The following is a 25,036-nucleotide window of genomic DNA, read 5'->3' as shown; positions in this document are numbered from 1 at the left end:
CAGAAATGGAATGTTTTAAGTTGTGCTTTAACATGTCTGGCCTTTTCATCTCCACCTTGATTAGCTGGGAGCCAACAGCGGCCTCCATATCATCATTTTTGATGAGCTGGACGCCATTTGCAAACAGAGAGGCACAGGTGCTAGCAGCACAGGTGTGCATGATACAGTGGTCAACCAGCTCCTCTCCAAAATTGATGGCGTGGAACAACTTAACAACATCCTGGTCATTGGTAAATGATGGCTCTCTGTGTTTTTTATTTTAAATTATTTATCTGATTATTATTATTAAGTCAAAAGATTTTCATCATGAGACGCATGAAAATCCACACTTTTTTTGTATGATCACACTAAAAATGAATGAAAATGTGATGTTTATAATGAAAATCATCCATCATTTCACTGTGCACACTACAGTCTAGGGTGTAGTATGCGTTTTGCCCGAATAAATTGGGATAGACCGTAGAGAAATTGGATTATTTTCATCTTCTCCGTCCATCATCATTGTTTCTGTTTTCACCAGGGATGACCAACAGGCCTGACCTGATTGATGATGCCCTCATGAGGCCTGGCAGGTTTGAGGTCAAGATGGAAATCGGTAAGTGTAGGACCCATGTTTCGTCTCGTACTCCCATTTACTCGAAACCTTAATATAATAATATTGTGAAGAGCAGTCTGTAAGATACGTGACATACAAGTGAGCATTTTGAGCAAGCACAAAAAAAGGAAGAAAAATAATTCTACATCATCTACGGGTAACACACAGAACTGAAGTCAAACAAATCAAACATGTAACGTGTGTCTCAGACGCACTCTTCAATCAAACTTCTGATTCTGTTGTCACCAAGGCTTACTTGCACTTAATGACTGACTGAGTTGTGGTTCACTCTCTTGATTTTGTGGGTTCAGTTCCCACTCACTGTCGGTGTGAATGTGAGCTTGAATGCTTGATTATCTCTATATGTGCCCCATGATTGACTGCCGACCATTCCAGGTTGTAGTCTGCCTGAAGTCAACAGGGTCAGGCTTCACGTCATCAATTCTGAACAGGATAATCTGTAAAAGAAAATTAATGGATGGATAAATTAATGATCAACTACCATTTATCACTCAAAAGAGGTACCCTTATTTGTAAATCATAACTAGCCAAATTTGTTTGAAGCGCACGCCAAAACGGGTTGCTTAAGCTACATGGTTCCAATTCTTGGTAGATGTGTACGTGTGTTTGCTCTACTGATGGTCATATTTTCATCACAAAAAATAGATTGTCTTATTGTTTGAAGTAGCAACCATTGATGTAACATACAATTGTTGCCTTCATTCTAATCACTGTTAACGTGCCTCCTCTTTTACCAGTCACCTGTGTAACTGTCTCATACTACCAGGTCTTCCTGATGAGAAAGGTCGTGTTCAGATTCTGACCATTCACACTAACAAAATGCGAAGCTTCAACCTGCTGGCTCAAGATGTCAACATCCCAGAGCTGGCATCTGAAACCAAGAATTACAGTGGTGCAGAGCTGGAGGGGTTGGTCAGGGCCGCCCAGTCCACTGCCATGAACCGACACATCAAGGTCAGTTTGGCAATGATGCTTGTATGGAATATTGCAGCATTGATTTTCTTGATGTGCAATGGGTTGTTTGTAGGGCACTCATTGAAATACTGGTGAACGGAAGATTTCAGCTCTAGATTCACCAATATTAAAGATATTTACAAAGTACTATGATTTGGAAATAGAGTATCGTATTTTTTAAATTGCATTTTACTGACAGTTCAGTTCAGTTCTCTCTCTATCTCTTTCTCTCTCCCTCTCTCATCCTCCCTCTTCCTCTTCCACTTCTTCGCCCCCAGTCCCCCTCTCTCTCTCCCTCCTTCTCACTCTCTCCCTCTCTCTGTTCTCCCTCTCTCTTTTCTCCCTCTCTCTTCCAAAAACAATAACACACTTCCTCTCTCTTCCTCCCTCTTCCGCTTCCACTTCCACGCCTCTCTTTCTCTCTCTCCTATCTCTCTCCCTCACTCTGTTCTCTCTTTTCCTCTCTATTCCAAAAACAATAAAAACCTCCCTCTCTCTTCCACCCTCTCTCTCTTCTCTCTCCCTCTCTCTTCCAAAAACAATAACACCCTCCATCTCTCGTCCTCCCTCTTCCGCTTCCACTCTTTCTCTCTCTCCCTCTCCCTCTCTCTTCCCCTCTCTTCCTTCCACTTCCACGCCCCCAGACCTCTCTCCTCTTTACCCCCCCTCTCTCTCTCTCAACCCTCTTCCTCCCTCTTGTACTTTCATGCTCCCAGCCCTCTCTCCCTCTCTTCCCTCTACCTCCCCCTCTCTCTCTTTCTCTCTCTCTCTCCCTCTTCCTCCCTCTTCTACTTCCATGCCCCCAGCCATATTTCCCCTCTACCTTCCTCCCTCTCACTCTCTCTCCCTCTCCCTCTTCCTCTTCCTCCCTCTTCTACTTCCACTTCCACACCCCCAGCCGTCTCTGTCCCTCTGTACCTCCCTCTCTCTCTGTCCAGGCTAGCTCATTTGGCCCAATGGCGAGTTAGGCAGATGCTAACGATGCCATGGACTCTAGGGGGTGCCAAAGTTTGGCTGAGAATTCATTCATCCATCCATCCATTTTCTTAACCGCTTAGTCCTCACAAGGGTCGCGGGGGGCACTGGAACCTATCCCAGCTGGCTTCGGGCAGTAGGCGGGGTACACCCTGAACTTGTTGGCTGAGAATTCACGATGCTTTTAAACAAAATATTACTAATAACTTTTAATTTCTAGTTAAAAGGAAAGAGGAGTACATTGAAATCAATATAAACAAAGAAATAAGCAAAGAGGAGCAAGGTGAATTAATTTGAAATCAGCGTTGTCCAGGCAAAGCCATGGCTTACACACTGTGTCACCTGCATTGAATTAACTCTTGAGTGCCCACCTTTGTTGCTGTTCTAAATTTATAATAGTGGTAGGTGCACTTTAAATGGTAAATTAAAATAAAGGATTCCATGGGGGAGCAACAACATTTGAAATATTAATTATATGTATATAATTTTATATTAAGAACGTGTAACTTAACATTAATCATTTAATGTTAAACAAAAAAGTTAAAACAGCAGTGACAGCCTCATTTGTTTTTGTTTAGAAAAGTGAAACGTGAATAAATCTAAAGCAGTATTAGATTTAATAATACAATTTAAAAAATGTGTATTATGTTTCTGTTACTACGATGACAGTAACATAATAGTCATGAAATTACAAAAATGCTCCATTTTATATTTTAAGTTGTGTGAGGACTACAAAGGCTGTAAAAGCATTTGACATTCCAAAAACAATAACACTTTGTTTTTAGTTTACAATATGATTATTATGGGAATCTTATTTTTGGGTGGAATAGAAGTTTAAGTCATCTTACTGACATGTGCTTCTAATAAGTTAAGTGTCTAAATATAATCATCGCTTTAATGGAATTTTGATTTATTTATTTTTTTGTGCCTTTTTCAGGCTACATCTACAGTTGAAGTTGACATGGAGAGGGCAGAGAAGCTGCGGGTCACCAGAGATGACTTCATGGGTTCCCTCAACAACGACATTAAACCAGTGAGTATCATCTCTTTTTCAATTCAAATCCTCGGATGCAGATTACAATTTCATTATTGCCAAATAATTCCTCTCGTTTTCCTAGGCATTTGGTACAAACCAGGAGGATTACACCAGCTACATCATGAATGGCATCATCAAATGGGGTGACCCAGTTACACATGTCCTCGATGATGGAGAGTTGCTGGTACAGCAGACCAAGAACAGTGATCGCACACCACTGGTGGCTGTCCTGCTGGAGGGTACGCATTTGCAGTTGGTCAAAATACTGTAAAAATTAGCAATTTAAATTGCCACCTTACAAAAAAAAAGACTTATCTCCCATATAGAGGAATTGTCACATTTATATAAGACAAAATGTAACATCATTTATCACACTGAAGTCACAACACTGGCTCAGTGTTACCTCATTAAATAAAAGATGCACATAATCTGGTAATCCACAGCTACAAACGCCATTACACTTGTTGTCAAATGCCTCACATGTCAAACACATCTCCAGGTCCACCCCACAGTGGAAAAACAGCATTGGCAGCCAAGATTGCGGAGGACTCACAGTTCCCCTTCATTAAAATCTGTTCCCCAGACAAGATGATTGGACACTCAGAGATCTCCAAGTGCCAGGCTATCAAAAAGGTTAGTGCACTGTTTAACCAATTGTCAGCAAAAATATCAACTGTTTTGCAACTTGAGAGAAAGGACCCAAACACAAAAGAGTAATTCTGAAGCAGTAAAATAGGGTAAAATTTATCTGGGCAAGAAACCCACCTCATAATTGAACAGACATCAAGCTTCTGTTGAATAACTGTTCAAACTGTCACACTTTTTTGCATTATTCATTTCATTGAAAGATTTATGTTTTTTTTTTTTTGAAAAGATTGAATGTGATAATATTTTGGTTTAAATGAAATACATTCTGTTCCTGTTTACGCAATATATCTAATCAGGATGTTCTGCATGTTGCTACCTTACCTTAGCAAACCAAACTAAAACTAAAACAAAGATATCTACTGAATCGGGATTTTCAGTGTATTGTTTACGATTATACAGTTACTCTTTTAACCATAAGGAAACTACAGTGTGGCCCATGGTGAAAATACATTTGTCACCCCCTGTGACATAAAATCAACAAATAACTATTGATCAGAAAATCAGTAATGTAAATACAATCAATATTTAAAAAAACAAAACAAAACAGTTTTCCCTGTATTTTAGGTCTTTGACGACGCTTACAAATCCCAGCTCAGCTGTGTGGTGGTTGATGACATTGAACGTCTGCTTGACTATGTCCCAATCGGACCACGTTTCTCCAACCTGGTTCTTCAAGCCTTGTTGGTGCTCCTGAAGAAAGCACCTCCCAAGGTCGGAGTTCATTTATCTCTAACCTACACATTATGCACTGTATACAGAAACCCAACAAGCCACAACATTGTGATGTCTACTTCAAATACAAGAGATTTTGCATTTGCAAAGTTAGTTAAGATAGATAGATAGATAGATAGATAGATAGATAGATAGATAGATAGATAGATAGATAGATAGATAGATAGATAGATAGATAGATAGATAGATAGATAGATAGATAGATAGATAGACAGACAGATTTTAATGTCCATCATGAATAAAACATGAGTTTCTGAAATGTACATGTGTCATGAATAAAACATGAGTCTCTGAAATGTACATGTGTGTCAAAGGAGTGCTGTAATTGATTTTTCCTTTAGGGTCGGAAGCTGCTCATCATTGGCACCACTAGCAGGAAGGACGTCCTACAGGAGATGGAGATGTTGGATGCCTTCAGCACCACCATCCACGTCCCGAACATCTCTACCGGGGAGCAGCTTGTTGACGCTTTAGAGGTATTAAACAAATGCAAACACTTAGCTGAGCTACAGAGTCATGCGCATGGATGCAATGCCTATTTGCTTCCTGTGCAGTCACATTCAAATCATTCCGCTTTAGATATGACTGACATTCTGCACATTCTTTTTTATCCAGCTGTTGGGGAGCTTCACAGACAAAGAGAGGGCCAGCATCGCACATCAGCTCAAAGGAAAGCGAGTTTGGATCGGCATCAAGAAACTTCTTGTGCTTATTGAGATGTCACTGCAGGTACATGCGATAATGATATGACATCATCATGACTAGTGAACTTATTAGTCTTTCATATTTGTGTGGAAAATATGCCACAGTGGCAAAGTCTGCATGTGTGCGCCAATCATTATTATTATTATTATTATTATTATTATATAAATGGTCAGTACTGTCGTATTACTTACAAATATGAATGGGAAAAAATACAGACAACTTGTAATGTACATTCGTTATCAGCGCTTAAATTTTATTTTATTTTACAAGGATTTCACTAAGCATTACACTGAATTACATTCAGCTTTGAAAAGTTGTTGTTTTTGTTATGTAAAGACGCTATTCTTCGTTCTTGTATTAAAGTAAGGATTTTGGGTGTAACAGTGATGAATTGATTATTTTATTTGAACATAAAAACTAGAAACAGAGATCATCAATATAAAAAAAAAGAAAGAATGAAATAAAGAAATGACGCAGCATAAATTTCACACGTACAGTTTACATGTTCAAAAATTAGCAGCAATAAATAAATAAAACATGTCTAGTCCTACCCCTAGCTGGGATAGGCTCCAGCAACCCCGCGACCCTTGTGCGGAATAAGTGGATCAGAAAATGGACGGATGGAACAAACTTAATAGATGTAGAATAAGAAGAAAAATGATGATTAAGAGACACTTGACTTAAAACAAACAAAATCAAGATATAATTGTATTGCAAAACTCAAGCTAACACAACTCAACACTGATGCCACATTTAGATGATGAGATGATTATTTTCTTTTCACTGTGGATCTTACTTGACTCAGCATCTCACTTTATTGTCTCTAGATGGACCAAGACTACAGAGTGACCAAGTTCCTGACTCTGTTGCGAGATGAGGGAGCGTGAGTATAACTAACCCCCGCAAAGCATCAGCAACATCCTTCAGTTTACACTTTATTCATTTTTGGATCATCTACTTTTTTCCATTACTGTCTGTCTCCATCGTGTGTGAACGTGTGTACCTGTGTAAATCACTACAATTGCAAGTGCCTTTCATTACCTTTCATTTTATTTTGCATCAGGTTGAATGAAGGCAATCATATCCGAATTTAAGCTGCCAGTCAGTGGTTCCCACTGTGCACTGGTAAGGTCAACAACAAATGCATTTAGAATCTTGAAGATAGAATAATGCAACTCAGCCATTAGAATTGTATCCATACTAGACATTCTTCTCCAGTGTTGATTGTAGTCATTCATATCTCACCCTTTTTAATATTTTAAAGCAAGACTATGTCGTTGAAAATCGCTGTAGGCATGAAGAAAGCTGAATCCTGATAGTAGAATGTAACCATTAAGTGCAGGTAAGCTTTTGTTTGCCAATGCTACCTAACAATTTCTATACATGCTGAGATTCACATGCATCAAAGCAACAATAAGGAACTTTCCGTTTTTGTTGATTATGGCGCCGCCATGGGGACAAAAGCGTTATGCCTTTATGAAGACCACATTTCTCATGAGGACCAGTACATTGCATCGTCTTTGTGCTCACGCCAGTGAGTGAAAGCCGGGCCAATGTTGATCCGTGACTGTCCTTTTATCAAAGAAGCTTTCCTTTTTCTTTTTTTCTTCAGACAAACGTTTTGCAGCTTCTGTCACGACAGCAGTAATCGCGCATTGACTTTCAAATTGACTTTCGTTTTTGTAACTAATGGGGAATGGGGGAAGTGATGTATGCCATAAAGCAGTCAGCACACTTGTAATTTTTGTGTGGCAGGACTCCTGCCACCCTCCTCAAAGTTGTTTTGTGCCAGTAAAAGTGATACAGACCCCCTCAGGCCATAAAAAAGGGGCACTCTAAAAACAGTTGGTTAAAAAATAACCATCCAATTATTCATTTGACTCAACATTTTGGGTAAATTGAATGAACCAAAAACATTGGATCAGCCCCTTTTTGTCACAATTTGGGTTCTTTTTGACCCAACTGTTTTTACAGTGTACTATAGTTGTAAGTCAATGTTTCACCAGAAGAGTTATGAAAATATTTTTTGAAGGTTGAAAAGTTTCTTAGTATTGCTTTAAAGGTGAATTGAGGCAATTGATCAGATGGGCTTGCTTTAAAATAGTCTTTTCTCCTCATGTCTTTGGTGTGTTTTGCGTACTTCTTTTAATCCATGCTGAAATGTTTTTCCACTGCGTGTGTGTGTGTGTGTGTGTGTGGGTGGGTGGGTGCGGGGCGGGGGGGGGGGGGGTAAATTCATGCTTTTACAGGCAGTTAAGTGGCTGGTCGATCACTAGTCAAGCACAGGGCTTATGTAAAGACACAGTTCAGACCTATATTCACACGTACTGGCCATTTGGTGCCGGTCAGCTGCTTAGAGCGAGGACACAGTGTACATGCAGATAACCCACACAAAATACACAAACATTTCTCACATTTAGAAATGTATGAATTTTTATTTTTTTCTATGTCATTCAGTCAAATGCTATTTGTGTGTGGTATTTTAATGTTGTTGGACCTTGCAAACTGCAACCAGACGTTCTTATCTTCACCCAGAATTGCCCATGTCTACTTCTATTTTACAGTGGTCGCAGCTTTTATGAGTAGAGTGGTTTCAGAAATGCAACAACTATTTCATCATCAACCAGCCACAAACAGGATGCAATGAAGAAAAGAGGAAGAGGTCATCGTGTCTGTCCACCAAGTCATTCCTCTGTCCATCTTTCTAAATACACATCTGGTAAAAGACACTATACGATTCCCCTTATCTCAGCATGTTTCTATAGGCAATATGATCCTCGTATCACTGCTCATGTGTCATCCCCATCATCAAAGTATATTTGTCGTCATATCACTGCTATCTACGGGAAGTCGTCCTGTTATTAAATTGTTATCTGTAAAGATATTGCAATAGATGATTGTAAAAAAAAAAGTGAAGTTTTGTGCATCGTGCTAAAAAAAAAAAAGCTATATATGTTTTGAGCTTCTTGTGTAGACTGTCTTGTATTTGTTATTGTCTTGCTAAATTATAGTCAGTATGATACTGTATGTACAAACAGAGGCAGTAACAAGGCAGTACAAAGAGAATACAACTGAAATGGACATAAATATAGTGCAGATTATTTGCTTTTGTTGACCATCAGTGGATTGTAGTGACCATGTAGTGGCTAAGAAAAAGTACTTTGTTCCATGTGGAAATGTTAAGCCTTTAATTCTCTGTAACTTGTCAATGTAAGGCCATCTTAAGCCCAAATTACATAGTATATATAAACACAGGCAGTATATTGAGAATCATTTAAATGATCCAAGTTCTTTCCATATTATGTATATAGACAGACTATTACAGTATGAGTTGTTATCTTTTGTGATTCCAGGGATCATGACTTGGTCAGGTTAGTTATAGTGGAAGTGAATTTGGGATTGTTGATTGTCTGTTGCGTGCAGTTCAATACAGTTTAGTAAAGCTAGTGTAGCTTCGGCGTTGTCAGTGTTCAATAAAAAAACAAAATCTGCACTTGTAAAATGAATATGAAACAGCAACTCAACAAAAATACAACAAAACAAAAAATATTAGTACTTAATGGTTCTTCATGGAAGCTTGATCTTATGTCTACTTGTGTGCATGTGTTATAACCTAATATGAATGTGTATATTATGTACACATGGTGGCTGAATAGAACAAAAATTATTATGCTCTCAATATTTTGTTGTACAAACTTTTGAGGCAATCACCTTGTGACACTGGGCACATTTCAATTCAGAGTGCACATATTAAAGATTGTAGAGTGACACGACGTGGCAGATTTAGGACTCAGACGCAGAGATAGGGGTTTGAGGTCAAGGCAGATATTTATTGAACAAAAAAACTCCTCGTTTAGAGGGAAAAAACAAAGGCTATTAAATGTTAAACTAAAGGCGCTCCAAAAGGGAGGATGTCTAAACTACAAACAAAACAATATCACTCCTTAACTAAAACTATACTGTGGCTATACAAAGTTACAAACCAAAGTTCACACAAGAGACAGGACAACAAGGCTGAGGACTGTGACTGGCTTGAGTGGCTCTGACGAAAACACTTTGGCACAAGACAGGGGAGACGCAGACCATTTAACACATGAGGGTAATGGGAAACAGGTGGACACAATCAGGAATCAGGGTTGACACTGACGCCACATGAGGAAAGGCAAGTGACCTGAAACGAAAGGAGTCAGAATTTTCCAAATAAAACAGGATATGACAAGACAACCTCACCGCGGTGTGACATAGAGTTGTTTTTTTCTTTTCTTTTTTAACAGAAGCATAAAAACAAACAAGCAAAGTAAACAACAACAACAATGTTGTAGCTGCTTTCAAAAAAGAGGTAATTGATCTCAGCAAAGTCTGAGCAGGGTATAATGAAATCTGAAGAATATCAATGCATTGTGGAACTGAATCTTGAAAGAAAGTTGACTTCGGTGATTGCCTCTTATGGTAGTGAAACTAAATATTAATGGCATGGCATCAATTTTGTCAATGTTAGTTGTTTTATTAGTATTTTTTGGGGAACTGAAAAAAAGAAAAAAACACTGCCTGAAGATCAATTTTCTTATTATTCAGTACATTTTTATTTGTTATTACTTTCGTCAGTTATTACAGTGACCATTGTGGTATTGTCTTTCATTAATGGAAAGGTAACGTTTAGCTGATACGCAGAGTTGTGTATGTGTGATGACCAATTTACCACTTAAAATCAACTAGTGTTTACTTTATTGTCTCCCCCCCTCATGAATTATGTTTACTGCCCAATATTTTTGTTTTGTTCTAACCGTTGAAAATGTGTGTGTGTGTGCGTGTGTAAATATATATATATATATTCTATTTCCAGATGTATTATTGCAATAAAAAGCATAGATGCACAGAAAAAAGCCCATCCTACTGTGGATTACTTGTTGATGGAGTCTGTTCAAGTTTTGGGGGAAGTCAAGTTCTTGATGACCCATCGCTCAAGCAAAGAGAGAATACGTAAACCCTGACACGATTTTACCATTCCATTGTGACGCAAACCCCCCAAAAAAAGATCAAGTGTAGTATTTTGTGTGATTGTGGTAAACACATTTCAAACAATAGGCTATTGCGTGGCCAAAGTAAGAATCCAGCTTCTTTACAACTGTGTGTCCTCAATAAAGTCGCAGGTAAGCTGCAAAGCTGAAAAATCATGCAAGCTCGGTGAGGATAATTTGGTAGGGGGGCATTAAACTCTTATTCTCTGATATAATTGTATTTCAATTTTACTTACAACCAAAATAGTCATTGGTGATCCATTACAAAACACAAGTGCTATTTCTGGTTCAGATTTGCACAACCATTTGTTGCTACACAAATTTACACATTTGTAGGACAAAATCATATTTCCCTCATAAAAAGTTTGGTATTCCTTAGCAATGAGAGGCAGAAAGCTTTCCACGTGTTACAGCACACAAACGTCAACACAGTGCTGTAGGTCTAAATGATAAATACACTAGTGAGTGTGTGTTTTTTGTTTTGTTTTGTTTTTATTAGGCTGAACATTGCCTTGTGGTTTTCAGGCTGGCACAAGGATGCACTGCAGCATTTGCTATGACTCATTTTTGAAGATGACAGCAAAAGCAATAAGCTAATTTTGACAAATAGATTATAAAGTCAAATCTAGAATAGGTCGAATTTGCAATTATGTTGGTACGTTAGCAGAGTTACGTATTAATTACAATATTAGTCTAACAATAAATGTGGTCTTTTAAGTATTTACATTTTATTTTTATTTTTTTTAATGTAGGGAGACCGGGGCTAGTTCAGCTAGTATCACGGGTAAGTTGTCACATTGCAATTTTCTTCTCCACCAGAGGGCACAATGAAAAAGTAAAATACTAGTTTTCTTTGTATAAATAGTCAGGGGTTGTGTATTGTCTGAGAAGAGAAGTGCGCATTGTTAGCTGAGTGCCAGTTATCTGTCTTGCACAACACAAAGTCAAAATTTTCAACTTCATATATTTTGAAACAGGCGTCATACATAGACAAATTCTAGCAGCAAATCATGTGGACTCGTTACAGGAGAGATTCTAGCATCTTGTCATGCCTCAGTCACTGCTCTGTTTTAAGCTAACTTTAAACTAGAGCAAGTATTAGCCAACAAGGTAGTTTGGGGCAACTTGTCTCAGTAATTTTGGGGTTTGTTGTCACATATGCAAAGAATGGGCCAATGAAAAACACATCTCTGGCAACTGTTTACGTATGCCAGAATTGTTCTTCAGAGTCTGAAGAACAAGGAGGAAATTCGTTTTCCGGGTTTTGTTTCATTGTTTAAAATGGATTTTCCAGTTGATGGAACTACAGTGTGCCCACATGTCAGGACTGTTTTAAGTTTCATGATGAACCATCCATCCATTAACAGAAATGCTTTATTTTAAATACAATTTAATCTCAAAATTGCCAGTTTAAGGGAAGCAAAACAAGCATTTGAGGCTGAGATCTATGATCTACATGCCAGAAGCTCCTGAGGACTCTTAATATATTTCAGAATATTTGAGGTTTAAGTTTGCTCACTGGCTATGGTAAATGTTCTACATCAATGTTAAACAATTTCTCTGACTTTAAAAACAAAAAGACAAAAAACAGGAGAACAAGGATAATTTTGTCCTTGTTTTATTAGTTGTAAAATTCAATGTTGACATCTTACCCCATACAGTGTGGAAACTTACCCATCGGTGGGGCATCACGCCACATGTTCACTCCCTCTATTTGATGGCTTATAACTCGGCACTGACACAAAGTATAAAAATAACATGGATACAAAAAATATACCTAAGACTTTGGTCTTTCATCTGGTATACATTTTGTTTATATGTGATGTATTGATTCCAAGAAATATATAAAAGTATAAAAAGTGATACAACTAGCCCCGGTCTCCCCCAATCACATAAAAATCAAAGTCCAAGTCTGTTCTGAATCCTCTCAGCTACCTGTTGCCCCTCACCTATGAAAGGTAGTTTCTATGTTAATCCTTGTTTTTTTTCTCAGGATTCCAATTCCTTCTTTTTAACTTGTTGGAAGAGATCGATATTTCAGGATGGTTTCAGCAGAGCTAGTGAAACCAAGGATGCAAGTGAGCATGATGGTAATGATTGATGCCTCATTGATTGCACTTCCTGTCTCTGGTTGTTTTTTTTATTAGTCGCGGTGGTTTATTAATGATCAAATAATAGGTACAAGATGATAATTTTTTTCTAATATACATATCACTGTCAAGTTTATACCGGTAGTTTAAATGGATTAGTTAAAAGCAAACTCACCTTTTATTAAATACAGTAACCTTTGGTATTTCCCACCACTGTATATACACAATGCTGGCATAAAGCCTATCCCCCCCCCCCTTTTTTTTTTTTTAACCATTTGTCCGTTTAATATTTAAAAGAAAAAGAAAAACAAAAGGTCATTCGCTCAATGAGCACAAAAGTTTGCCCGCCCCTGGCCTAGTTTTGTAATTGCCGTTGCTGGGCAAAATTTAGTCTCATGTCTCTTTAATTCAGCCGGCATTCCCGAGGATTTATGCAACTGTCACCCGGGGGAGCTTCCTCGCTCCACCGCTAGAGAGCAGCTGTGAGCCTCGTGACGAATCATCCACAGCCGAGGCAACCGTGCTCTCTCCTGACCCGGATTTGGCCGTACTGAGTACTGACAGTCTGTACAGGCATGGGGGAGGACGCAGCGCGCGCACACGGATCGTGGCAGTGGCTTTGACAGTTGCGGGCACACACGCGCCAGTCAGCGGAGGGAAGTGGGCCAGCTGGGAGAGGCTCGGACGCCTTTTTGAGACGGTAAGTGCACTTCCATTCGCTGTCACCACCTATTTGTTCCGTGTTTTCCGCCGCCTTTTCGCGGGCTTTACCTCGTTGGTGTCGCGGAATCGTTGACGGTTCTTGAGGACGTTACGCAGCTTGGAGTGTTGGTCTTATGTGGGGTCCACCTTGTAGAGAACATTCAAGTGACGGCTGCGTTGTGTGCACGGTTCCGCGGTGCAAGGTGAGCGCTGTCCTCAAGTCAACCCGGCTGGCTGGCCTGTCCCCTGTACGGTAACGTGACCTAAACGTGAATGCATACAAGTCTGGACCGCGTACATGATGAACTCATTCCCCTGTCTCCTACTTTGTGATTCTTCATGTGTGTTGAAACGCCTTGAGACCGGCGTGGATACAAAGAACAATGTTTTTAGGAAGATAGGTGCGAAATTGCCTTAAAAATGGCTGAACGTGTTGTGTTGCCTTTATGGAAGATGGGACATGTCGTATCTCACGAGTACATCGCCGGTGCAATGTAATGCAGTCCAGCAACAACAAGCCGACATTTCTTGGCTGATTGGTTGACAGTGTCAGAAAAGTAGCCTGTGTTCTTCTGCCGTTGTAAATGTGGTACATGGTCATAGAATAGTAATATACAAGTGTTGTATGGGAACAACATTTGATATACTGTAATTTAATGCTGTCCACTTTGTTATGGCAAACCCAGTAGTACAGTACAGTACATACTGTACACAATTGACAAACATTATGGCAACTTGTCCCTTGCACCACCCTGATAAATACTGAGAGAGAGCTGTTATTTATAATTGGCTTACCTCATTTAGGGTCTATTCTTTAAACTCCGTGAGACCATATGGATACAAAGGACCCAGTGTTTTTGAAAGACGGATTTGATATTGTGTTTATTTATTTTTAATTCTACTCGTTCTCTATGGCCGATATGTTGACTGTCTTTGCTCGTGTGTTGGAGAACAATATAAATGTGATGTTATTTGTGCATAAATATGGTTGCCTTTAAATTAGTGTCAGGATTTTGCCGGATATTTAACCAGTCTTTTGCAAAGAGTTGTCTGTACTAATGCATATGTGAAGGTCTGTTACTGTTGAAATTCAACTTCTGTGAGAAATGATGAATAATATGTTTAATGTCGTAGTACAAATAATTATTAAAGAACAACACACATTTCCTTTTAGGGATGTTCGATAACACATTTTGTCAGATCGATACCAGTACGAGTACTCAACTGTTAAGTAGTCACCGATGCCAAGTATTGATACCGGTAGTACTTTTGATACATCCATCCATCCATTTTCTTAACCGCTTATCATCACAAGGGTCGCGGAGGGCACTGGAGCCTATCCCAGGTGGCTTTGGGCAGTAGGCAGGGTACACCTAAACTGTTTGCTAGCCAATCGCAGGGCACACGGAGACGAACAACCATCCACACTCACAATCACACCTACGGACAATTTGAAGTGTTCAATTAACCTGCCATGCATGTCTTTGGAATGTGGGTGGAAACCGAAGGACCCGGAGAAAACCCACACAAGCACGGGGAGAACATGCAAACTCCATCCAGGAAGGCCGAAGCCCGGACTCGATCTCACGTCCTCTGCATTGAGAAGCGGACGTGCTAACCAGTCATCCACCGTGCCGCCCTACTTTTGATACATAACATTTCCAAAAAACAAACAATGGACAGATAGAAAGACCTATATATCCCAATATAGCATTTTCCTTTAAATTGCATGAAGTGAATGGCAATTTGCTGTTCTTGTAATTTCTAATCTCTAGTTCCTGATCTTAAAACGGCTATAAGAGGGTGACCGCCGTCGCAATTACCAATACCTAGAAATAAGGATTAGTATCAGCCCTGTAATTGATACTTGCCCATCCCTACTTTTTTTTTATTTTTTTATGTGGCGTTGACCAACCTGAGGCGTCCAATCAGTGGGTTTTAGTGATGCTGAGTTGGTTGTGAACTTGTGAGCATTACCCCGGGATTACACCGCATGCGTTGCGGATCCGCTCCGCTCCGTCTTGACTCACCGTCCACTCCCACAGCTTGGTTGTCGTTATGAAAAGGATGTGCCATGTCATACATAATTTTGTGGCATTCTACCTTCATTATAAATCTCTGCTCGTCCATGTTCGCTGGTGTTTAAACAGTGAATAAAGTGTTAAGCATTATGACGTTTTGCTGACATAATTGCGAAATATAGGATCTGGCTCTGGATCATGAGTATTTTATTTTGAAAAGTAACCGGAATTGTTTTTTTTTTTTAAACTGCGTCGGTCTTCCTGTCCCGCTCAATGTGTTCTGTGCTAGTTTGCCATTTGACGGATGCCGACGGATGCTTCGTCCGACAAAAATAGAATATAGGTCTATCCATGCGGCGGGATCCAGCACGACGTAGCTGGTCCGCAGTCAATCCGCAGCGCACACGCAGCCGGTGTAATTTGAACAAGCTGATAGAATGCAAACAAATCGGCTCCACCGCCGGAGCGCAGTGGAGCCGCAATGCACACGCATGCGGTGTAATCCCGGGGTTAGTTTTACTGCTAAACTGTACCTGTATAGAAAAACAAGTTACTATGTGTCTGAGGACAAAGTCACTATTGTGACATTCGGTCTCACCATCTGCTTCATGTCTGTGGAGACTGTGGACATCATAAATAAGTTGCATCTATCTATCTAGCTATGCTACATTTGGAATGATTTTACCTACTGAAGTCCTTTCTTGGCTCCCTGGATTATATCATGGTGGATTATGGAATACTAGAGGTAATAATGGTGATCTATCCAGCAAGAATAACAGCCAATGACACCTGGAATGGAGGATGATTTGACATTTTTTTGGCAATTCATGTTCACCTGCTTATTAATGCAGGCATCGATCAGCACAACATGGAACATACCTGCTTCAGTACCGAAGAGGAACTTGGTAGCATGACAGCCTTGATAGAGAAGGTAGCTGATGGAAAGATGAGAGCCATGCACACAATTTCAGTAGGTGCTGTGTTTGAACAGAGGTTTAATGTAACTTGAAAAAAAAAAGCTGGGGCAGGAAGAACGCCTGCACTCTGGGTGCAGTGCCACTACATGTTAGAGCATTAAGATTTTTGGGCATCTTCAATATGCCAAGGGTGGATGGCTGTACTGTCATCTCATGAAAGAAAAGAAAACTTTGCCTCCCAAAAAGACCATAGAAGGTCTTAGAATGTGGGGAACCAGATTGTCTGTTATTCTAGCGTGATTGTTCTGGCACAGTGTGTGACATTGGTATTGAATAGACATTAATGAAGGCAGCCAACTCACGAGGTGGACTGAGCAGAGGAAAGATGAGAAATAGTGATTGGTGCTCGCTCTCGACTACTTATCTCTACCAGTGCTCTCAGAAGATCATTGTAACCATAAGATCATGACCACATCCGGCATACTAAGAGATTATGCTGTGATTTCCTGATTCGCCCTTGTATGATATTAAAGTTTCTGATTGAGGTCCCTTCCGCATTTGCATGATCCAAGAAGATCACTCTTAAAGACAGAGCCTGCTCATAGCCACTGAAGGCTGTTCGTGTAGGTTTGTGCTGTCGCTAGTGATAATAATACTAACACAGACATTTCTTGGTGAGGATTTACTTACTCGTTTTCCTTACTGTAGTAATTAAAAATTCAGTAATTTTATTTTGAAATACTGCGTTGCTTGCAGACCTGATATGAATCATGCATGTGCTAAACAGCATGAAGTAAGTAAGTAATGCAAGTGAAGGTCCACTGCTGTCGTTTAATGCATCCCGGTGACCACAGGGAACACTGTACTACAGTAGTGATGTGCAGGCTGAAACGCAAGAAACAATGCATTGTTCATCTTCTACAAAGTACAACTACAGGAACTGTTTATTATGCATATGGCATTTTCTCTCAAAGGTAGACATCACATGATGTACAGATCAAATTGAAACCATAATTTGCAATATACATGGTGGATGGCTATCAATAAATACAGTGCAGCATTGAGGTGTAATTTAAATACATTTGAAACAGAAAACTATCCCCACATAGTATAAAGGTCAACATTTCTATTACTGTAATTTATAAGTTAGTTGTTTTTTTTGGAAAAAATATTATAAGCATATGTTTTTAGAAAGGATGAACATGATTTACTCAGAATTCGTGCAACTGCACATGCGATGACACAGAACAAATATCCGCTAAATAGGATTTCACCATTATCAATTGTCCCTTTTTATTTATTATTATTCCATTGAAAAACAGAACAATGGTTGAATTAATGAAAACATGTCAGAGCTGTTTAAAAATATTATGAAGTTCGGTTGTATGTTTACATCTAAAGCTATAATCTCCGCTTTGCATGCCAGCAGCCAGACATGACCTCCTTTGACGTCCATTGCTAACCCCCACCCTTCCGCCCTCCCACTCGCAGTGTTCCCATACAGCTTATTGCTGCAAGGCTGCGTTCTGGTTTTCTGAGGTTAATGCTTAATGTATAGAGCGTGTTTGTGGAGGAAGGGGGAGGAGACAGGAAAGCAAACCAGCCCCCTCCTCTCCGCCTGCCTCGGTCTGAGAGAAATTAGTTACATAACAGTCCCGCGAGGATCCACTGCTTGCTTACCTCACAAAGGTGGAGACACAATGTGCAGGTGGGGCTCACAATTATCTATCCAGTTTGGCGAGTTAGCAAAATACACTTTTTACCCTTCTACAATGTGATTGAAGCACATATAGAAAGGTGTTCTCTAGGTGTATCTGTCATTATAATCACATGCACATAGTACTGATAAATCATGCACCATGTCTTCACGTCCATGTCAAAATTTACCAGTAATAAATGTAATAATAATGCATAAATTTGTGGAGACTGGGGTCAAGTTGTATTTTACAATTTTAAAAATGTGCAGAATTTCACGGGTTACTTCATTCAAACATTAGATAACTCGTAATATGAAAAAGGAAAATGCACTGAGCCGTCACCGTCCTACAATTGCAATTATGCCATCTAGTGGCAGAAAACTGACCTCAACACAAATCAATATCACACTCGTTTTTTTACTTAACAGTACATCTCTTAAATTTTAACTAAATTTGATGAATTATTATGAAATTACTGTAACAGTGACTACAAAGATGCAGCCATATGTCTATCTACTTTTATGTTAACAAGAGTATGAAAACTTGTAATAAAAATATTGTACATGTTATTGTCCATTTATAACAGATATGAAATTTGCGATTAATTGTGAGTTAACTATTGAAGTCATGCAATTAATTACGATTAAAAAATGTAATCGCCTGACACCCCTAATAATTATTACACACTCGTGCATAATATCCACCCCCCCCAACCCCGATCACCTTTAAAAAGCATTTTTTTCTCTCTCTGTACTCATTGAGCCTTTTTCAACAGTAAAAAGTGAATATTTTGTCCAGAATTAATTTGATGATTTCATTATGTTTCAAACCAGTTCAGGGTGTTCCCCGCCTACTGCTCCAAGCCAGCTGGGATAGGCTCCAGCGCCGCCTTGTGAGGACAAGAGTTTAAGAAAATGGATGGATGGCATTATGTTTCATGTACAATTAATACTTTTAAATACTAATGTTTTCGATTGCTGTCGACTGAAGATGACATCACCTGTGCCTAGGAAATAGCTAACGACCAATCATGGCTCAGATTGCTGATCAAGCTTAGAAAACAGGTGAGTGATTGGTTGTTACCTACTTCCTTAGCACAGGTGATGTCATCTTCGGTCGAGAGCAAGTGGAAAAATTAGTTTTTAAAGGTATTAATTGTAAAAGAAAAAAATAATGACGTTATCAAATTCATTTTGGACAAAATATTAACATTTTACTAGTATCCCTTTAATATGGTCCCCTGATTTGCTGACATCCTGATTTGCTGGCCCCAAAAATTTTTTGCCCCGAGTGCCAAGTACATTTTAATGAGTTGAGTAATTCTGTGGTGCTGAGTCCGAAAATTATTTCTGTGAACTGGCTCTAGTTATAGAGAGATTGACAATTTTGACAATTAACTGATTGCTAATTCATTTGGGGATATCAAAAAGGCTTGTTGTTTATTTTCTAATATAAGTGAAACAAGCTTGTTTTTTACTGCTGATATTGCCTAATTTTAAGTTTTTAGATTAATCTGTCTACTATAGATCATCTGTCCACTTGTTTTAAAAAATGTTTTAAAGCTCAATTACAAAAAAAAAGGTGAGATTATAGGCAGCAAAAAAATATGATTTTGAATTAATTAATGTCTGTAATTTTGTAAAATTGTTATGTTTGTAAGTGTGCCTTGGCTGTAGTTTGACATCTTTCTGCCCCCTTTCATTTATTTTCTTTAAAGCATGACATAAATAAATAAATGAAATCAAATCAAATTAAATCTCTTCCCGTAGATTTAATTTTGATCGATTAAACAAAGTGACGTCAGTAGCAATTTTGCAGGCTTGTTGTGCACCACATTGTTTTTGTTCAATTAATAAAACCCCTTTTGTCTTGGACTTTACCTCGGCCTCCTCGCTCTGCCTCCCCACACTTGGGTCCAAAACCACAGTCAACCGTGACACAAGGATTTAGGAGCAGCCGGCTGCCACTGATATATAAATGTAGAGGAAACACTGCTATTGTGACAACCCCCTAGGGACACCCATTAAATAGGGTGACTCCACACCTAAAATTAAAAACTGAAAAAACATTTTGGATTAAATGTCTTCAACAACCAGGAAAATTCCAAGGGTCTCAATTCAGCCTTTGCTGATTACCATGAACTGGAACCGACAGTAATGATAAATATACTTTACTTGATCAATGATCAGCTCAGTGGTATGCTGTCTGGCTTTAGCTACTACAGATTTCACTGTAACTACATTTTACAAACTACAAAACAATTTCTTCTTGCCAAATGCAAATCGCAAACATGCACAGTCAGTGTAATTTAACATTAAACAGTTGAGGAGCAAAATATTAAAACTATGACATAATTGAGGAAAAAGGAAGTCTGGACAGAGAGAAATAGAATAGATAAACTCAATTTTGAAGTGCACACAAATATCGGTCATGAAACGTTATTAGCCAATTTTGTGAGTATACTCACAGGTGCCTGCAAAATAATTTGCAATACATTAATAAAGTTGTATGAAGTGGAAGTTCAAGTCTGTCAACCGCATCATGTGATGCAAAACCAAAAATTGCTAAACTAGAAAGTATGATAATGTTGATCTCCAGTTTGGTCTGCCTATGACTGAAACGCTGAAGAAGGCAACCCCTTTGTGAATGATGCGCCAGTGATGTGTGAATTGGTTAGTAATAAGGCTGTTATGGAGTCTAATATAATAGCCCAATATTCATCACTATTGTCTTGATTACAAACACTGTTATAAAGTTTCTTTGTGCTAGTAATTTGATTACAATTGAAGTAGCACTGAAGCCTTTTACAATAACGAAATAAATTTTTTGGGGCATATGTTACATTCTAATTTATTCATGTATGAGTAAGCGGGAGTACAAGTAATTTAGTATAATTATGGAACTATGAGGTGTGTCATCCACTTGAAACACATTGTAAGTAAATGCATTATTTGTTGATTTTAATCATGGCACTATGGGGTGTGACACACCACATAGAGGCCGGGTGTATAGGAGTGAAACAAATAATAGGCACCCAGAGGGGAGAAAAAGAGTTGGAACTCAAATGACCTCACTTAATTAATGTGATAAATACAAGAGTTCCCTGCTGAGCTCGGCTGAGCTGTCCTAAAAAGCAGCATCTTATAAAACACTTAAGTACTCTGCATCTTATATTATTTAAGACTTACTGATCATGAGTTTCCTGTACAGTGTTACGGATGAGCTTACATTTTGTAGAGAGTGAGCCAGCTATTTTTCTGAAAGTTGTTATTCCAGTTTTTACAGAGATCCAGGAATTGTCAGATGCTCAGAGCATTGTGAGCAGTCATGGTGAAGCAGCTATGAGTTGTCCTGCGACAACTCTCAACTCTTCTCCTGCACTGAAAGAAACAAACAGGATCTGCTTTGTAGATGTCTGGCCCATGTTGAAGGGGAAACTTGAAATTTGTAGTTTGGGTTTTAAATATCAGGGTGGTTGTGACTCAATTGGTAGGGGTGGTTGTCCACTGATTGAAGGGTCCACAGTTCAATTCCCGGCTACGACTGTCCGTTGTCAAAGTGTGCTTGGGCAAGACAATGAAGTGAACCATAAATTGCCTCCAGATTGGCAAGAAACTGTTTTGAATTTCCTCAGCTGGTTAAACAAAATATAAATGTATTTTTCATGACTTAAGTCCTAGAACTTTCCAGACACACTTTGTAGATAGACAATATTTTTGCAAGGTCTTTGTACCAGAAAAGTGGGCTTTGGGGGCATTTAGGGGGTGTTGTTCTAGTGCATGAGCAAAATTTAACACATTCCCTCAAAACTCGTCATTAGTCTTTTTCTCTCTCTCAGAATATTCTAAATGCATTAATGGTGTTCTGTGGATGAGAGTGCTTCAGAACTTAACAATAATTTACATGACCACATTGACCCTGTTCTCAAGTTATTTCCAAGGCAGATAAAGGCCAAGAAGAGCTATGGCTTAAGGGGATTTTTAAGGGGATTTTTTTTTTTAATCGAAAACATGAATTCATTTGATGTAACATTTCTGTCCGAGATTTACTCTTCGAACAATGTTTGGTTGTTAATCAATCCTGAGGGAATATAGCTTCACTTAATTTGCAACTTGTTAAATTAACCAACTTTACGTAGGACAAAAGCAGCATGGATGAAGCAAATAATAGATAGATGTTGGTGACCAGCCTCTGAAGTAATACAAATTAAAATGTTATTAACATTTTGGGGAAAAAATATCTCTAAATTTGGAGAAAATATCAGTAATTCATGTGGTTCACCATGGTTCAGAACGCATCGAGGGAATAACCCTCTGTGTGTTTTGCCTTTGCTTTGGCCTGTGACACTTTTTTCCCCGATAGAATGAATGGGTCTGAAAAAAGGTCAGATAGAAGAGCATGAGAAGAAAAGAAAAAGTTAGGTGAAGTTAGGTAAGATAAGTAGACTCACCTTCAAAGCAGAGACTTTATCTGTATGTAAACTTTTTAAGTTAATCAACTCATGGCAAAGTTGATTTCTTTGTTTTTGGAGTGGTTGATTTTACAACTGTGCGACAAGAATGGTCAAATGTATCTGTAACTGACTTTTCCATTACACCTTCACCATTCGTCATTAAACTTCTGATTCATTTTCTTCTACCGTTTATCCGGCTCAGAGATGGGAGGAACTGAATGAAACCTACTCCAGCTTCCTTAGAGCGAAAGGCAGACTACATTCACAGGACACATACAGACAGGCAAACACTCACATTCACACTGTCACTGAATATGAACTGAAGCAACACTGGCTGCATGAAAATCTAGCGCGTAAAATACTACACTTCTACATTTTGACTAATTTTAATAATTTTTCCTTAGAAATCTTTAATCTTAAGATATACTGCATGAGTTTGTCCAGCATCTTATGATGGATTGTTTTTGACCTCAGAGGTTAGACTGCACAGTACATTGTTGTCAACCACGCTTTATTCATCTATGTTAGTAACATGTGAAGTATGCAATGGCCTGTTGTCGTTCAGTTATGCTCGCTCTGTCCTTCATTTGTCCTTTCACATACATTTCCCTCCCAATATAATTAAGTTAAACAATATCAATATTGTGTTTCACTCTTTTGCTCCATTGAACTAATTTGTGTCTCTGATGTCAAGCACAGCACTTGAGAGGACTGACAAATGCATTTGTTCATGTGTCTAACCTAATCTCCCGCATGCTCTTGATCAAATGATCGCGGACCTCAAGGAAATGCTTCCTTTCCAAGTGTTTTGATAAATTCAAATTATAGTGGTTGTATTATAGTGATTCATTCTTCTCACATTTTATTCAACCCAATGTCACTGTTGCAACAGAATATTCCTGACATTTTTGTGATTACAGTAACTGACTTTGCGCAGACACATTGGAATTGAATTTATAAAGTCACATACTAATGAGGTTGTACAATTTGGAATTTAACCAACAATTGGTGAGGGGAAACACTAAATGATTAAAAATCTAGATTTCAAACACCATTGTGCATGACGTGACACTATATTATCGTTTTGTTTGTTTTTTGGACGGTGCCACTGCAGAGGGCTGAAATAGGAAAATGTGATGACAGAAGAATCGAAAATTGAAGTTGTCATGATGTCAGAAAACATTAAACTCAGCTTTTTCATGGCTGTTAAGTAAGATACAGCTAATTCCGGACATTCAATGAAAATTTAACTCTTCTTGAACAGGACAGTACGAAAAAAAAACTATCCAAAATAGACCTCAGTTAGCAGACTTAAAGTAGATCATTTCTGTCACATACACATGCATTCAAAGAACAGTAGGCAACTTCTGCATCAGGATAACAACTAGTGTTCCAAAGATTATGAGGACAGAATCCTTGTATCTGCAGGAGGGTGAGGTCTTTATTGACCCCTTTAGGCGGTTGTGGTTGTCTACTACAGTAAAGCCAACACAATGCCTTTTTGAAGGGTGTTTTTTTTGGTAGCAATTGTAATTACTCGACATAGAGATAGCTGTATTAAATTTAAAAGAGAAAACGCAGATTGCATGAGAAGTTACAGATCCACATTGCAGACAGTATGTCTGTGTTGTAAGGTTCCACCAACAAGGAGGTTTCATTGAGCAAGATCAGTTGAATTTCATCATCTGCACTTCAGTAGTGCCATTATTGTTTTTCTTATCAGATAACATCAGAACTTGACTTTGTCAGTGCTTCCTCCCCTCATGCAGGCCTGTAATGGATCAACAGTGAACATCCATGTTATAGATCACAATATTTGTAAAGCGACAGGGCATAAGGTTATGCCAATGGCATATTAAAGCATTGCTGTCGTGTTACGGTTCAACTGGCTCCCAGTTTAAGCTGTGGTCATTAGTGCAATGTCACTCCAGTAATGTGTTTCGTGTTGCAGATTCGTCAAAGCTACATCGAAATTGTTCAACTGCATAACTGTGCAACTCTTCAATATTCATGTCCCGTGAAACAAAACAGCTAGCTCGTTTACAACTACCAACTGGCTGCAAAAAATTGTAAACTATAATTATATATATAATATATTTTTTTTTAAATTGAATTCAAATTATTTTAATCTGTAACGCGAAGAAATAAAATGCCTTGTCTGCCTTATTAGTGGTCAGCATCAGCTGGTCGAAATTCATAAATGCACAACACTACCCTCCCGTATAAATGTACAATTTGAAAAAATAAACTGTTGATAAAAAAAAAATGTTTAATTAAGTGAAAATGTGAGATTTTTTTGTTGTGTACTTAAAATGACTCTTTATCCAAGTATATTTTATCCGAATACTTGAGTACTCGATCAAATTTTTAGTCGACTATTTGAATTCTACTTGATAGCTGCAGCCCTAGTAGGAACCCTGTCATGGAGTGTTTTACAAACAATTGTAATAAGTTTCACTTTCTTTTAGTGCT

At 38.6% G+C, this 25,036-nt stretch overlaps 2 protein-coding genes across 10 annotated transcripts in view; both read left to right on the top strand.

Moving 5' to 3' along the window:
• Positions 1-10,554, top strand: part of nsfa (N-ethylmaleimide-sensitive factor a) — a 43,994-nt gene extending 33,440 nt beyond the window's left edge. For 2 of the 3 annotated variants that reach the window (XM_077557999.1, XM_077557997.1), the window contains 12 exons: positions 65-230; positions 521-595; positions 1,383-1,570; positions 3,483-3,578; positions 3,664-3,820; positions 4,081-4,214; positions 4,794-4,940; positions 5,303-5,437; positions 5,577-5,690; positions 6,494-6,549; positions 6,730-6,791; positions 8,231-10,554. In XM_077557999.1, the coding sequence (XP_077414125.1) occupies positions 65-230; positions 521-595; positions 1,383-1,570; positions 3,483-3,578; positions 3,664-3,820; positions 4,081-4,214; positions 4,794-4,940; positions 5,303-5,437; positions 5,577-5,690; positions 6,494-6,549; positions 6,730-6,760 (1,299 nt within the window). In that variant the 3' untranslated portion in view covers positions 6,761-6,791; positions 8,231-10,554. The remainder of the gene's footprint in view (positions 1-64; positions 231-520; positions 596-1,382; positions 1,571-3,482; positions 3,579-3,663; positions 3,821-4,080; positions 4,215-4,793; positions 4,941-5,302; positions 5,438-5,576; positions 5,691-6,493; positions 6,550-6,729; positions 6,792-8,230) is intronic. The other variant, XM_077557998.1, reaches the window with a different exon arrangement.
• Positions 10,555-13,200: 2,646 nt separating this feature from the next.
• The window catches only part of LOC144044427 (thyroid hormone receptor alpha), a 105,044-nt gene continuing 93,208 nt past the window's right edge, over positions 13,201-25,036 (top strand). For 2 of the 7 annotated variants that reach the window (XR_013291268.1, XM_077558830.1), the window contains exon 1: positions 13,202-13,474. The gene's annotated coding sequence lies outside the window, so the exon portion shown is untranslated. Of the gene's footprint in view, positions 13,475-25,036 lie in introns of all 7 variants that reach the window. The other 5 variants (XM_077558834.1, XM_077558837.1, XM_077558832.1 and 2 more) reach the window with 4 other exon arrangements.

The sequence above is a fragment of the Vanacampus margaritifer genome, chromosome 2 (assembly GCF_051991255.1).
Source record: "Vanacampus margaritifer isolate UIUO_Vmar chromosome 2, RoL_Vmar_1.0, whole genome shotgun sequence".
NCBI lineage: Eukaryota > Metazoa > Chordata > Actinopteri > Syngnathiformes > Syngnathidae > Vanacampus > Vanacampus margaritifer.
This window is presented reverse-complemented; position numbering and strand designations above follow the sequence as displayed.